This window comes from Panicum virgatum, chromosome 9N (genome assembly GCF_016808335.1).
Source record: "Panicum virgatum strain AP13 chromosome 9N, P.virgatum_v5, whole genome shotgun sequence".
Classification (NCBI taxonomy): Eukaryota; Viridiplantae; Streptophyta; class Magnoliopsida; order Poales; family Poaceae; genus Panicum; species Panicum virgatum.
In genome coordinates, this window is record NC_053153.1 from 82380505 (window position 1) to 82393966 (window position 13462).

The following is a 13462-nucleotide window of genomic DNA, read 5'->3' on the forward strand; positions in this document are numbered from 1 at the left end:
TTCTCCAACAAGCACAAGCAGCAGCAGCAGCAGCAGGGGTCTCGTTGGAGGCGCGTGCAAGACGAGTCCAAGAGAAAGGTGCCGCAGGGGCCGAACCCGCTGCACAACTGAAGTGAAGACGACCCAGCTCGAGTCAGTGCTGCTCCGCAATCCGGATGAACAGTCTGGAGCCCAGCCACGGCCACGCCCAAGAAAAAGAGGGATGGATTTTTGTAAGCAGGAGTCGTATACATGTGTAGCAGTAGTAAGGGTAAAGTAGCAGCGCAGACTTGAGATCGCGGTTTACGTGTGCGTGTGTGTGTTTATGGAATGGCAAACAGATTTGAGAGCTGGGAATTCAATTCGCGACATGGTTGCTGCTTCTGTCTGTTCCTTGGGTCGCAGTATCTGGGTAACATAGGCGTTGGTCGCCGGCGGCGAGCCACCGACGGCCCGGGCCTAGCGTCGAGATCAGCCCGCCGCATCAAGCTCATCAGGGCACATGCCGGCTGCTGTTCTGGGTTTGCAGGCATCTGTCAGCCTGATGATTGATATCTGCTCTAACTGACAAAATACGACATCTCTTGATATCGATAACTTCGATCAAGCTAGCAGTTGACTGTCGAGGTCCATTCATAAATACAGTGTTCATTCTCTTCTTTATATTGAGTATACTACAAGAAGTTGTTGTGGAGCACAATTTGCAGGCACACTTTGGGACAGAGTGCACACGACAGTAAAACATTCCCATATGAGCAGAGATGTTGTTCGACTCCCAGCAAGGTCTGTGTTCATCTGAAGAGTGCAGAGGCATGGCTGGTCTACATCAGCTGGTTCCCCACGGGGTCGACGGTGAAATGTAGCTGGAGGGATTTCTCCACAATAGGATGGAACTTTGATGCCCACATCTGCGACTCACAAGGCACACAAACAAGCAGCTATGGAGATGGCAAATAAGGAGAGTAAAACTGAAACAGTAGCTCTTATAATTTGGCACGTAAACATCTACCTTATGTGTAATACAATTTGTTTAAGGTATGCGAATCCAAACAGGAAACTCAAATATGAACAGATGCAAGTAGAGAATCCTTACATCCTTGTACTCCATGCTCTCCCGGAACAACTTGAAGTCATCAACTGCATGAAACGATAAATTAAGTAAGCAACCATAGGTCCAAGTAACTGTCAAGCTTTTGATCAAGTGACCCAGGAATTCTAACTTATGTACAGAGATTACGACTTAAGCATAAGAGGCCAGGAAACTTATAGCCCACTAACATGATGGAAACCGGATCACTGCAGCGTGATTATATCCGTTTTCCGGATTCAAACAGTGGCCTGAGACAAAATAGAAGTATGACATCAGAAGCAGTTGCCTGAGATTGTGGAAAACAAAAGTTTCAGTAGGAAAAAAACTGCACATATTAATAACAATCTATGTTAAACAAGATAGATAGGTTATTTGCCTTCAGCTTCAGCAAAATGTACAGGTGATCCAAGGTTGGCAATTCGACAGAGGAACCATAAGGATACCATGCAGTCTTACCACAGGTTGCCTGAACAATAAATGAACTGCATTGGATGATCAACCTCTGCAGAGAAGATGATGCATCCTCCATTGCCTCTCGAGATGCAGTTTCCACGAAAGACATGAGCAACATAAACTCAACACCGTAGTTAAAATCCTGACACAAGGACCAGCTTTTCTGTTCAAATGCAATGGGTATTTTACATAGTAAAGAATGGTACCAATTTACGCCAGAATAAGGCAGCTTGAGATACCTCTCCCCTACGAAAGAGGGGAATAATGTCATCTTCCACCTCAGACTCGAAATCTACAGAAACTGAGCCCTGTAAGTTATCCAAAATGTGACAATCATGGTGCTATGAGCATAAAGAATCAGGAAGGTGTAGGAACTGGAAAGAAGATTACATGCTGAGGCGTACATAGGAAACAGGTTTTACGTGGTCATCAAGAATTTTGGAATAGTAGGCACTACTGTAGAACTTCACAATGTCTTCTTTCTGCTGAAAACGCATGAAGACAGCGTGCGTAAAGTTCTCGCTATTTGGCTCCTCTATGCGGCCTGCATACAATATAACACAAATACCAAACTGAAGTTCATAATTTCAAGTGATTCTGCTGTTGAGGTGGATATAACCCTCTCACCCAACGAGATTGTGAGTATCCCTCTCATCTGGTATTGTGATGTATATAGATAATCCAGCATATCTTTCTCTTCAGCATCTGAGATGTTTGGCTTGGCTCGAAGCAGAATAATGTGCTCCACAATCTTTCTGCAAAGTTACTGAATCAGGTGTCTACACCTCTGCATAGTCCAGATTAGCATCTATCCCGTACTATACTAAGCTCTTCCGAAACATGAGATGACAATATGCAGAACTTAGAACACCAAAGGTTAAAAATTATACTTTCACAGGGCAACATTTTTCCATTTTGAGGCAATTTAGTAATGCAACACTCAGAACACCCCACCTTTTTTTCACAAGGCCACCGGATGGTGCACCATTGCTGGATTCGAGCACACCACGAGTGGAAAGAATCATCTTCTTTCCAGTCCCTCGCCATCTGTGATCTACACAAACGCAGGGCAGTTTTAAATCTACATTGAACATCCATAGACTTTGCAAAGAAGCCCAAAGCTAAGACTGAGAACTCACATCGGTCAGATCGTCGATGAAGCCCAAAGCAGTTTGCAACAGGTCGTATGGTGTGAGGCACCTGGGCTGATGCGGGCGCCAACATGCTGAAAATTCAGAGCCTGGAAACTTTAGCTCTCATTGTTGCTGCACTGGTTTTTATGGCTTTGGGTGGAGTTGCGGTATGGTGGTAACCGTGAGGAGAAGCAGGATCTTTTGGGTTGGGGTGCACACAAGCTCCTCACCCTCAGTGGGTGGTTGGAACTTATAGCACTGTCCCTTTCACAGCTTCACAATTTCAGATATTTGTTGCGTCCAGGAGTACTGTTGCTCCGATCAAGGATTTGTTCCCAAAGCAACTAGAACTCATTGAGAAATACTAATTACTAATTTAAAAAAGTAACGCGTCAGTGGCTCAGTGCCACAGAATTGTGCCAATATGACAATTTTGCATTGATCACCAAAGGCAACTAAAGAAGCCTGCATTAGAGTAACAAGTGAATTACACCAGCCAGCCTTCAAATACCAATTCACTAATTCAACAAAAAGAAAAATGCTAAAATTCTGGAACAAGACAACAAAGGTACACAGAAACTACAGACGGCCCATTATCTCCTTCACAGACTCCAAAATCCTAAAATAATGGAAGAACAGTGCAGATTGTTCGCCCTCCAAGCCATCTCTGTGGTGACGGTTGCTCCCAGCCAGGTTGTTGCACGGACTGCCTCCAATAACTAGATCAAAACCACCAATTCTTCTAATATATGCCTCGATCTTCTCCGAAGTCAGTGTTTGCACATCGCTAATCTCAATCAGATTGCCTGTTTGTGTCTGATCCCACCAGCTCTTTAGAATGGTCCTGTTCACTTCAGATTTCTCTACAGAAATTACATAGTTCATGCGAATACCGAGCCTGTGGAGAGCCACCTCCGCCCCTCCAATACCAGAGAACAAGGACAGCACATTCATGCCGTGTGGAAACATGTCCTTGAGTACTGACAGGTGGTACGCAACAGTGTCCACTTGGAACGAGTTGCCCAGGGACCGGTATCTCTCTGTCCTGCTGATTCCTCTGGTATGATCCTTCGGGAAGCCGAGTAGGAACTCCATCTCATCCGGCTCTAGAGGAGCAACCTTGTTGAGACCAACCCATACCAGATTCCATTTTTTGCATTCTCCAAGCACATAATTTTGAACTGTTGCAGGAGGCGGATCTTCACAATTTGTTAGGGCTAGGCGAATCCTCTCTAAATTCTTAGCACTAGCCACACAAGTCTGAAGGCAGTTAAATTGCCGTCTTGGATCCCACGAGGGCCACCACTTCTTGGCACGAGGGAAGGCATCAAATATTGTCTTTGGAGGTATGGGAAGTAGAGGTGACCTATTCACGAGTGGCAGATTATGTATGTAGCCTCTCTTTCTGGCAGCTGCACAGAAGTACTTTGAGTCTACAAATTCTGGATCAATATCATAGAGGAATCTTGATATTTTACGCCAAACACCTTTTGGGGCAAGTGCCACGTTCTCATAATAGAAGTATGGTGGCCCAATAGCCGGTCCAGGTAGCAATCTGTTGTTCACTGACCTTAAACCGTTCGGCAAATTAAAACCAGCCATTGGTTTTGGGAGACGCATTGGCTCATCATCACTACCATCTAGGGGCCCTCTACTTCCTTGTGCTTGACCTCCAAACCTCTTTCTCTTTCTCTTGTTCCCTTCCATGGACATTCCTTTCTTTCTCCCTCCATACAAATTATCCTGCAGAATTACATAAACAGTTCCATTGTCAGCCTATTACATTAGAACTGGACATTTATGCAGATTTAAATTGACAGTTAAACCAAAAGGCACCTCGTGGTCAGAAGAATTGCCACAATAACCACCTGCTGTTTGTGAGGCATAGATCGAATCAGCCAAAACAGAAATAGATGCATCCTGCCCTGAGTAGTTTCAAAGTTTGAGATTAACCTTAGAAACATGGTTTCTGAAAAAAAAAATTGCTTGTGTTGCTGAAAAAATCTAAGGGATACTGAGGTTAGAGAGAGCATACCACATCTAGAAACAGCCATGGTGACCTCAGCTTCTGGAAATCCCAAAACTTTCACCAAGTAATCAACTTTCTCATCAATCTGTGACATCTCATGTAAGAAATCCTGTACAAAAGCACAGGAAAGCACTGAGAATACAGTTGATGCAACTACATAAACTAGCAATACAATTAACTACCAAAGTACAAAAATAAAATTCTTGAATCATCATAACTATGGACAAGTAAGGAAACAAATAGCTGTTTGATTGAGAAAAAGTCTGCAAGGGATAAAAAAATGAGAACCCCAGCTGCAGTATAATTCAACAAACTTTTAGATACAGACAATTACATGCCCAAGACTGCAAAGTACACGACAAGTTCAATATTCCAGTGAAATACAGATGGTTTTGAACATAGAACCTCCAATTCTCAGGACCAGTGATCAATTTGCATAAGTATAAAAAAGGAAGCGTGCAATTAAGATGGCATAGATTCCACCCAACTCAAGAACCTTTTGTGAATGCTACAAATGATAGGATGGAAAGTGAGATTTGTTATTCCACAGTGGTGTGTTGTTCAAGCATGTCACTAACACTGTAACACATTGTAAATTAAATGCAGCAGTTTCGAAGTTTATAATTGACACAACTATATTGACTACCAATACGATTCTCATACAAAATCCAGGTTTCTAGCTTCATAAGAACATGCTGTTTTGCCTAAAAGAACACAATCCACCCAAGTATAAGGAAAAAGCAAAGCAGATTATTAGATTTCTAATACAGCTATGTGCCAATGTAGCTAACACCTGTTCAGAAACAAAAGGAACAGGAGCAAGTAAAAGTTTAATGCCGAAGTAGTCTATGGTTTTTGACGTAAGTAGTTTATTTAGTATTTACTGCATTATAACTTGAAACAAGTTTAATGCAGAAGTATTTATGATTACGTTAGTAGTAGCAGTAGATGCATAGCATGTTTCTCAAAAAGAAAAGTAAATGCATACAGTCACCAAGGGGGAGCATGAAAATACCTCGTCACTGGATTCATCGAAGGTAGGACCCCTGTTTCCCTCGCCAGCATCATCATCATCCCAGCTTTCTAGATCGTCATCATCGTCACTATCCTTTGCAGCTTGGGGGACACAGGGAGAAGCAGAGCCCTTGTCCACAGAGGGATCATTGCATATGGCCTGCATTTCACATCACTTGTAAATACAAATTATCTTGCACGCACGCAATAAGGTCATCAAAGAATTACGAATAAAAGCAGGCGTGTAGATGAATACCTGGTAGGTAAGAAGAAGTTCAATTAATGAATCTGCACCATTATCCCCTGAAAGCAAAAGCAGCAGTCGAATAGAGTATGTAAAATCACAAATAACGAAAATAAATGAGAAGAAATGGGTTATTAAAACTACCATTATCTTTCATGGCCTTCAGAACCATGTCCTCCGGAAAACCCATATCCACATATTTCTGAACTGAAGAGGCAGATGGCCAAGCCGTCCCATTACCATTAGCAACCTTTTAAAACAGACCAATAAACAAACAGCACATTATGATCAGAGCCCCAACAAACGAGGTAAGAGTAACATTGGGGTTGTTCAAACTATACCCCCAGCCAGTTCAGGCCAATTGGCAAGCCGGTTTCACAGTCTTGAGTAAGATTAACTGAAGAACAAGTAGGTAGTGAGATCATGGATCGGCTAAGTGCCTTACCCTTGTCGAGGGGCCAGGAGCATCGATGTTCGTTGATGGCAGAGCTGAAGAACCAGAACCAGCGGCGTTGAAGGTCACCGCATCCTCCCCGTCACTCTCCCACTCGAATTTATCACTATCCTCGTCGTCGCTAACCCAGTGCTGTAACACGAATTAAACAGCAGACGTCAGGAACCTCAATCAACAATTGAATAAAGCGACCACCAATCCCAAAATGGCATCAAGAATGCGAGTTCTGACTCAATTCCAGCGCAAAAACCCCAAGTTGGAGCGCTATAAGAGAAGAAAACAAATATTGGGAGTAGCGCACTTCGAAACATCACAAAGCCAAATCTGACGCGCAGAATCACCGCAGAATTAATATCAAGAGTTCATCAAACAGAAAAAGAAACGTATATCTCCTCACAATACACGGATGGGAAGAGAACAGAGAAGAAGATGAGGGGACGAGAGAGAGAGCTCTCACCACCATTCTGGAACGTTCGCGAAGCGTCTCGGGCTAACTCTCCCTCGATCCCTCTGTTCCTCGTCGAGACCACGCCGGCTCCGCCTCTCTCCACCCGCACTCCAGAAAATCTCCACGGACGACCTCCCTCTCGCCGCCCTCGGCCTCGGCGCGTTGGGAGGCGGCGGCAGAGGAGGAGCAGGAGGCCGCGACGGCACCGGGCGGCGGCGCTGCCTGGCTCCGCCCTCTGCCCTCTTTAGACGAGAGGGGGGGCTGGGGAGACGGCGAATCTCAACGGGGCCCGCCCGGCCGGTGTTGTTGGTGTGCTGCCCCCTGCCCCCGCCCGCCAAGTAGGCGCGAGCTGTGGGCACGTCGCTGATGATACACCACTGACCTGTGGGGCCCAGTTAACTGTGACCCTGTCTTGTCAGTGAAGGGAATCGGCACCGTCCTTGGTAAGCGTAAGGAGTAAGGATCCAGTGTGGCGATCGACATGCGGTCACCTGTGTGGGGAGTGTTCCGCGGAGGGAAGAGACGCGGTTGGGTCCCGCTCGGCCGCTCCCCGTTCGAATTTCGAAAACACACAAGTGGATGCAGAGTTGACTGCATAGCGCATGTCTCAATGCAAGTGGGAGGAAAAAGAAAAACTACCAGCTATAAAGCCAAACCAAACACGGCTGTCACGCACTACCGCCGGTAGCGCGTGCCAGCCTTTGACCGTTTGTACTGGCTCACATTTATAAGAAATTAATGATCTTTATGATTTTATAATAAATAAAAATATATATTTTGGGATGTGTGAAATCAACATTGAACTTAATATTTTTCGTTATCATTAAATTTTAATCTAAATAATTTTTACTATGTATCTAGACAATTGTTTGTCGAGATGCACAGAAAGAATCCCTCTTCTTATACATATAGAAGAAAACCACTTTTTCTTGTTGCATGTTGTAAGCTTACATAAACTTTGGATGCTAATCTCTTTTCAAATTTTAAATAAATATGTTAAAATAGTGTGAATGCAATGGATAAGAATTACGAACTAGCACATCGTGTCCATGTGCTAAAATGTACGTAGTATGAATTATAGAAAATTTAGAGGATAACTTGAACTAATGAGTTTCTTAAAAGTAACTAGTGATACAAAGTCAGGTTAGAAAATGTCTAGGCTCTCTCCCATCCGCTCCGCCCTTTTCCATCCGCACTGTTTCTGTGGCTTGCTGCCTTTTGTGGCGGCATAAACTTTTGTAATTCCGTTTCTCTTCGAATGGAATTGGGGTTCAGCCTCATTCCAAAAGAAAGAAAAAAACTCGTGATACAAAATCTCTACTACTAAAGGCAACCACTGTGTGCCTACGAGTTATCAAGACTTTGCTGCAACCGTGCATGGTATCTGAGAAAATTGGGAACCAAATTAAAGCATGATGGTTTTGTGGTCAAAGTTCATTCAGTACTTCATTAGCTTTGTGACATTTAATTTGTTGTGTTGGTTATATGAAATGAGGTGGTGACTGCTATAGGAGAGAAAGAAACCTAGCATCAACATGATGACAAATGGTATGGGTTTTCATGTTCACTGTACGTGCGTTAAGATTGGATCCTAAGATTAAATAATTAGATCTTGGGTCATCAACCATTGGGTTTCTATTTCGTTCACCTCTCAATATTGTTTTCTTACTTTAGATTTGTCCAGTAGAGCTTTGATCGAGATCTATATGGGATTTTGAGACTCCAAAGATTGAATAAAGTGATGGAGACGAAACAAATTAAAAATAATAACGCAACCCACTTTTTTTCCCTGCATTTCAAAATTCGATATGTTTTGAATTTTGGAATGGTTCCAATTTGTGGAATTTATTTGTAAGCATGCAGGCCTTGTCTACACTACACGTACATGGGTGCTTTACGTTGATGATGATTACTACTCTAATGTTTACAAATAAAATGTTCACTGTGTAGAAATCAATGGAACGGCATACCCATGAGGGTGCCGGTGATCTTTATTATATAGGCCGGTAGATGACCGACTCAGGTAGGATACAAAGTAGAGTCCATGTAGGACATCGTGTACATGAACAATATATGAACTAGGACTCTAAAGTCCGTATCCTATTACTCTTACAGCCCCCCTCAATCTAAACCATGCAACACAATTAGCCACTTGCAAGGTTAAGATTGTGTCGAAACTCTTGAAGCTGTCACAAGGTTTGAGCCTTTGTAAAACCATCCGCCACTTGATCATTGGTGGAAATAATGCGAACATCCAGGAGCTTTTGAGCAACACGTTCACAAACAAAATGATAATCCACTTCAATGTGCTTCGTGCGAGCATGAAAGACTGGATTGGCTGTTAAATAAGTAGCTCCTATATTATCACACCATAAGATAGGAGGACGAGACTGCACAACTCCAAGTTCATCAAGCAAAAATTGAACCCAAATAACTTCAGCAGTAGCATTGGCCAAAGCTTTATACTCAGCCTCCATACTTGACCGAGAGACGGTAGCTTGTTTCTTGGCTTGCCAAGAAATAAGAGTGGCTCCAAGAAAAATAGCAAAGCCACCCGTGGACTTGCGGTCATCCGAGCACCCTGCCCAGTCAGCATCTGAGAAAGCACTAATTTCTTGAGATTTAGATGCAACAATCTTTAAGCCAATATCGATGGTACCGCTGATGTACCGTAGTATTCTCTTGACAGCACTATAATGCTCTGAAGTGGGACAATGAAGATACTGACAAACCTTGTTGACAGCAAACGCAATGTCAAGACGTGTAAGTGTAAGATACTGAAGACCCCCGACAATGCTCCGATATCTCTTAGACATGTCATCATCCAAAGGATCACCATTATACATAGAAAGCTTCTCAGAAGCCGAAAGAGGAGTAGCCATAGACTTGCAATCTCGTAACCCTGCTTTGAGCAATAATTCACGAGCGTACTTGGATTGTGAGAGCAACAAACCACCATCAACAGCGACACTTCAATTCCCAAAAAATAATGGAGTGGACCAAGATCTTTTAAGGCAAAATCATCTCTTAACTGATGCAGTAGACGATCAGCAGCTGAATCACAAGAGCTGACCACAATAATGTCATCAACATATACCAACAAATAGATGATATCATTGCCATGACGAAGGAAAAATAAAGATGTATCAGCTTTGGAACCTTTGAAACCAAGATCTTGTAATTTGTTGCTCAACCGAGAGTACCAGGCTCGTGGCGCTTGCTTGAGACCATAAAGGGACTTGTCAAGTTTGCAAATATAGTTTGGATAATCTTTATCCTCATAACCAGGCGGCTGTTTCATATAAACATCCTCCTCCAGAACAGCATGCAAGAACGCGTTTTGAACATCTAGTTGGCGAATACTCCAAGAATTTGAAACAGCTAATGAAAGTACGAGACAAATAGTAGCTGCCTTAACAACAGGACTAAACGTGTCCTCATAATCCAAGCCGTACCTTTGTTTAAAGCCCTTTGCGACAAGACGAGCCTTGTAACGATCCACAGTACCATCAGCTCGATGCTTGACCTTGAAAACCCATTTACAGTCAACAACATTATTGGATGATGAAGACGGTACAAGATGCCATGTTCTGTTGCGTTGTAGAGCTTCAAATTCGGAGTCCATGGCAGCCTTCCACTCGTCTGATTTAAGAGCTTCTCGAACAGACTTTGGTTCTGAAATTTCACTGAGCAAACCATAGCAAACAGTCCCATCCGTATATGTTTTTGGCTTGCGAATATTATATTGAGACCGAGTCATAATATGAATTGGTCCCTGAATGGGCCGGGGAGGTCCAGGCAGCGGAGGCGGAATCCGACTAGCTCGAACCAAAGACGTAGGGGCACCCGGTGGAGAAGATCCAGAGGGCACACTAGATCCATGCGGCCTGGACGGGGTTGCATCCATCGGTGTAATAGCAGAAGAAGTAGGCGCAGTTGGTGTTGGCGGGGATAGCGCATCAGGAGAGGCTGCAGCCGAATCAGCCTCGACTGCAGGCTCCGACAGCGCAGGGAGAGCCGCGTCGGGATTGGCGACAGGAGATTCCTCGACCGGGGTAACAACCGTGTTAGATACCCCGTGTTGATTAGAAGACACGCCATCAGCTTCCAAAAAAGGAAAGACCGCAATGCGTCGTGTTGAAATGGGTGAAGCTGACCCTGCATCATCAGACAACAGCTGTACAGGCTCTAGAAGAGCATTAGTCACATTAGCAACACCAAAATCCATACTCCTGTCGTGATTAGTAAGATGATCGGGTAAAAGAAGGATTTCATCAGCAATACGTTTACGAGAATTTGGAGCAAGTTCAGCAAACGGGAAAACACTCTCATCAAAAACTACATCTCGAGAAATATAGACACGACCAAAGGACGTGTCTAAACATTTGTATCCTTTATGAAGAGTGCTATAACCAAGAAAAACACACTTCTTTGATCAGAATTGGAGTTTGTGTTTGTTGTAGGGCCTAAGGTTTAGCCAGCAGGCACATCCAAAGACACGAAGAAAAGAGAAGTTGGGTTGTTCTTGAAAGAGATGAGTCAAGGGGATGTCAAAATTAAGAACACGACTAGGAGTGCGGTTAATGAGATAAGTGGCTGTCAAGAATGCTTCATCCCAAAATTTGAGAGGCATAGATGCATGTGCTAGAAGAGAAAGGCCAACTTCGACAATATGTCGATGTTTGCGTTCAGCGGAACCATTTTGTTGATGAGCATGAGGACAAGAAACATGATGGATAATCCCAATTTGTTTAAAAAAAGGAATTAAGCTTTTGATATTCACCTCCCCAGTCGATTTGCATAGTCATAAGTTTTCTATTAAACTGGCGTTCAACAAGTTTTTGAAAGTCAAGAAAGACTTGATAAACATCTGATCGATTCTTAAGAAGAAAAATCCATGTAAATTTACTGAAATCATCAATAAAACTTACATAGTATTGATAATGACCAACGGACTTAGGTGCAGGCCCCCACACATAGGAGAAAATCAATTGTAAAGGAAAAGAAGACTCGCTAACAGACTTAGGGTAAGGTAATTGATGACTCTTAGCTTGTAAACAAGCATCACAAACTAATTCACTATGATCCTTTGTGTAAGACAAGTTATGATTCCTAAGGACTCGATTAACAATAGGAGATGATGGATGGCCGAGACGATAGTGCCAACGTGTAGATGAAGGAGTGGTGACATGATGAACTTCAGAAGCACGTTGAAGAGGATAGAGCCCGTCGCGACATTTACCGTGTAGAAGGGGGGTCTTCGTAGCAAGATCCTTAACACAGAAGAAGGAAGGATGAAATTCAAGAAAAACATCATTGTCAGAGGTGAATTGATGCACTGAGATTAAGTTTTTTGTAGCAGCAGGAACATGAAGAACATTATTGAAAGAAAAATCATGACTAGATGTATGGAAAGTAGTATTGCCAATATGATTAATACTCATACCTTTGCCATTGGCTGCATGAATCTGCTCTTGACCATTATACCTCTCCAGTGTGGATAATTGCTCAAGAGAATTGGTGATGTGATCTGATGACCCCGAGTCGAAGTACCAATTTGTATCGACTCCATATGAGTTTATAACTGTGGATGCAGACTTCAGAGGTGCAGTCCTAATTGGTTTCTGACCTCCATCTCGTGGGGCAACATATTTCTTGTTGAGCCTATACCAACAGTCATGGACAGTATGTCCCGTGCGCTCACACAATTGACAGACGGGGGAGTCATCAGAATCAGCAGCACTAGGGGATCCTTGTCGTCGAGAAACAGACGGTCCTGAACCGCCACGTCCAGAAGAACCACCACGGCTAGATGAAGAACCACGACCCCGACCCCGAGGGGCACCACGGCTCTGGTCACGCGATATAGTGTTTGCCGAGGAGTAGGACCGAAAAGTATCAAGACTCTGCTGCCGGAGACGAGCTTCATAGGATAGAAGTTGAGAGTAAAGATCACCAAGAGAAAGAGTGTCTTTGACTGAAATCGAAGACACAAAAGGATTGTAGTCAGAGTCCAATCCGTTGAGAATATAACCAATGAGGTCATCGTCTTCAATCTTCTTGCCAACTGCCGCCATCTCATCTGCAAGGCCTGTCATCTTGCTGAAAATATTCAGCAGCAGAGTAGTCTCCCTTCTTCTCTCTGGCTAACTGAGATCGTAGCTGCAGAATCTTGGACCGAGACTGTGAGGAGAACATCTCTGTGATTTACTTCCATAAGGAAGCAGCGTGTTCATGTGATGACACTTGCACCAAGATCTCTTTGGTCATGGTGGATAGAAGATATGCGAGGAGCTGCTGATCTTGAACGATCCATGTCCTGTATGCAGGATTATCGACCTCTTCATCGCCGCCACCTTATTTCGCAACACGTATCGTTGCCGTTGCCGTTGGTTGGAAGACGGATCCATCGAGGATGCCCATGAGACAAGAGCCTCGAACGGCAGGGAGAACTTGCGCTCTCCACATGAGAAAATTGGCGCGATTGAGCTTCTCCGAGACAGGGATGCTGAACATCACAGAAGCTGACGTCGAACTTGATGAGGCCATAGATGTCGCCGAAAAAAAATTGCAATATGCAACTAGATGTATTTGGTTGGAGAAGGTGGCTCTGTTACC

The 13462-nt window shown here is 43.7% G+C and overlaps 2 protein-coding genes and 1 pseudogene across 12 annotated transcripts; all 3 read right to left on the bottom strand.

Annotated features, from left to right (window-relative positions):
- Positions 1–563: 563 nt before the first annotated feature.
- On the bottom strand, positions 564–2910 carry LOC120692602. Of its 11 annotated transcripts, none has more exons than XR_005682681.1 (9): positions 2662–2885; positions 2477–2576; positions 2150–2277; positions 1927–2066; positions 1762–1830; positions 1446–1685; positions 1258–1317; positions 1073–1116; positions 564–887 (listed from the first exon to the last, which is right to left on the bottom strand). XR_005682681.1 is itself a non-coding variant. In XM_039975966.1 (9 exons), exons 1-9 carry the CDS (start codon positions 2744–2746, stop codon positions 801–803), a joined length of 852 nt encoding a protein of 283 aa, XP_039831900.1. In that variant the 5' UTR covers positions 2747–2910; the 3' UTR covers positions 568–800. The 11 variants fall into 11 exon arrangements, 7 of the variants coding, with proteins under 7 accessions (XP_039831901.1, XP_039831897.1, XP_039831898.1 ...); XR_005682682.1 differs by having other exon boundaries at positions 568–887; positions 1446–1664; positions 2662–2910; XM_039975966.1 differs by having other exon boundaries at positions 568–887; positions 1526–1664; positions 2662–2910.
- Positions 2911–3069: 159 nt separating this feature from the next.
- LOC120692601 (DNA (cytosine-5)-methyltransferase DRM2-like) lies at positions 3070–7175 on the bottom strand. The gene is made up of 8 exons (XM_039975962.1): positions 6854–7175; positions 6388–6528; positions 6087–6192; positions 5955–6001; positions 5700–5858; positions 4691–4793; positions 4492–4580; positions 3070–4398 (listed from the first exon to the last, which is right to left on the bottom strand). Exons 1-8 carry the CDS (start codon positions 6857–6859, stop codon positions 3235–3237), a joined length of 1815 nt encoding a protein of 604 aa, XP_039831896.1. The 5' UTR covers positions 6860–7175; the 3' UTR covers positions 3070–3234.
- Positions 7176–12775: 5600 nt separating this feature from the next.
- On the bottom strand, positions 12776–12903 carry LOC120693661 (annotated as a pseudogene).
- Between the last annotated feature and the right edge of the window lie 559 nt (positions 12904–13462).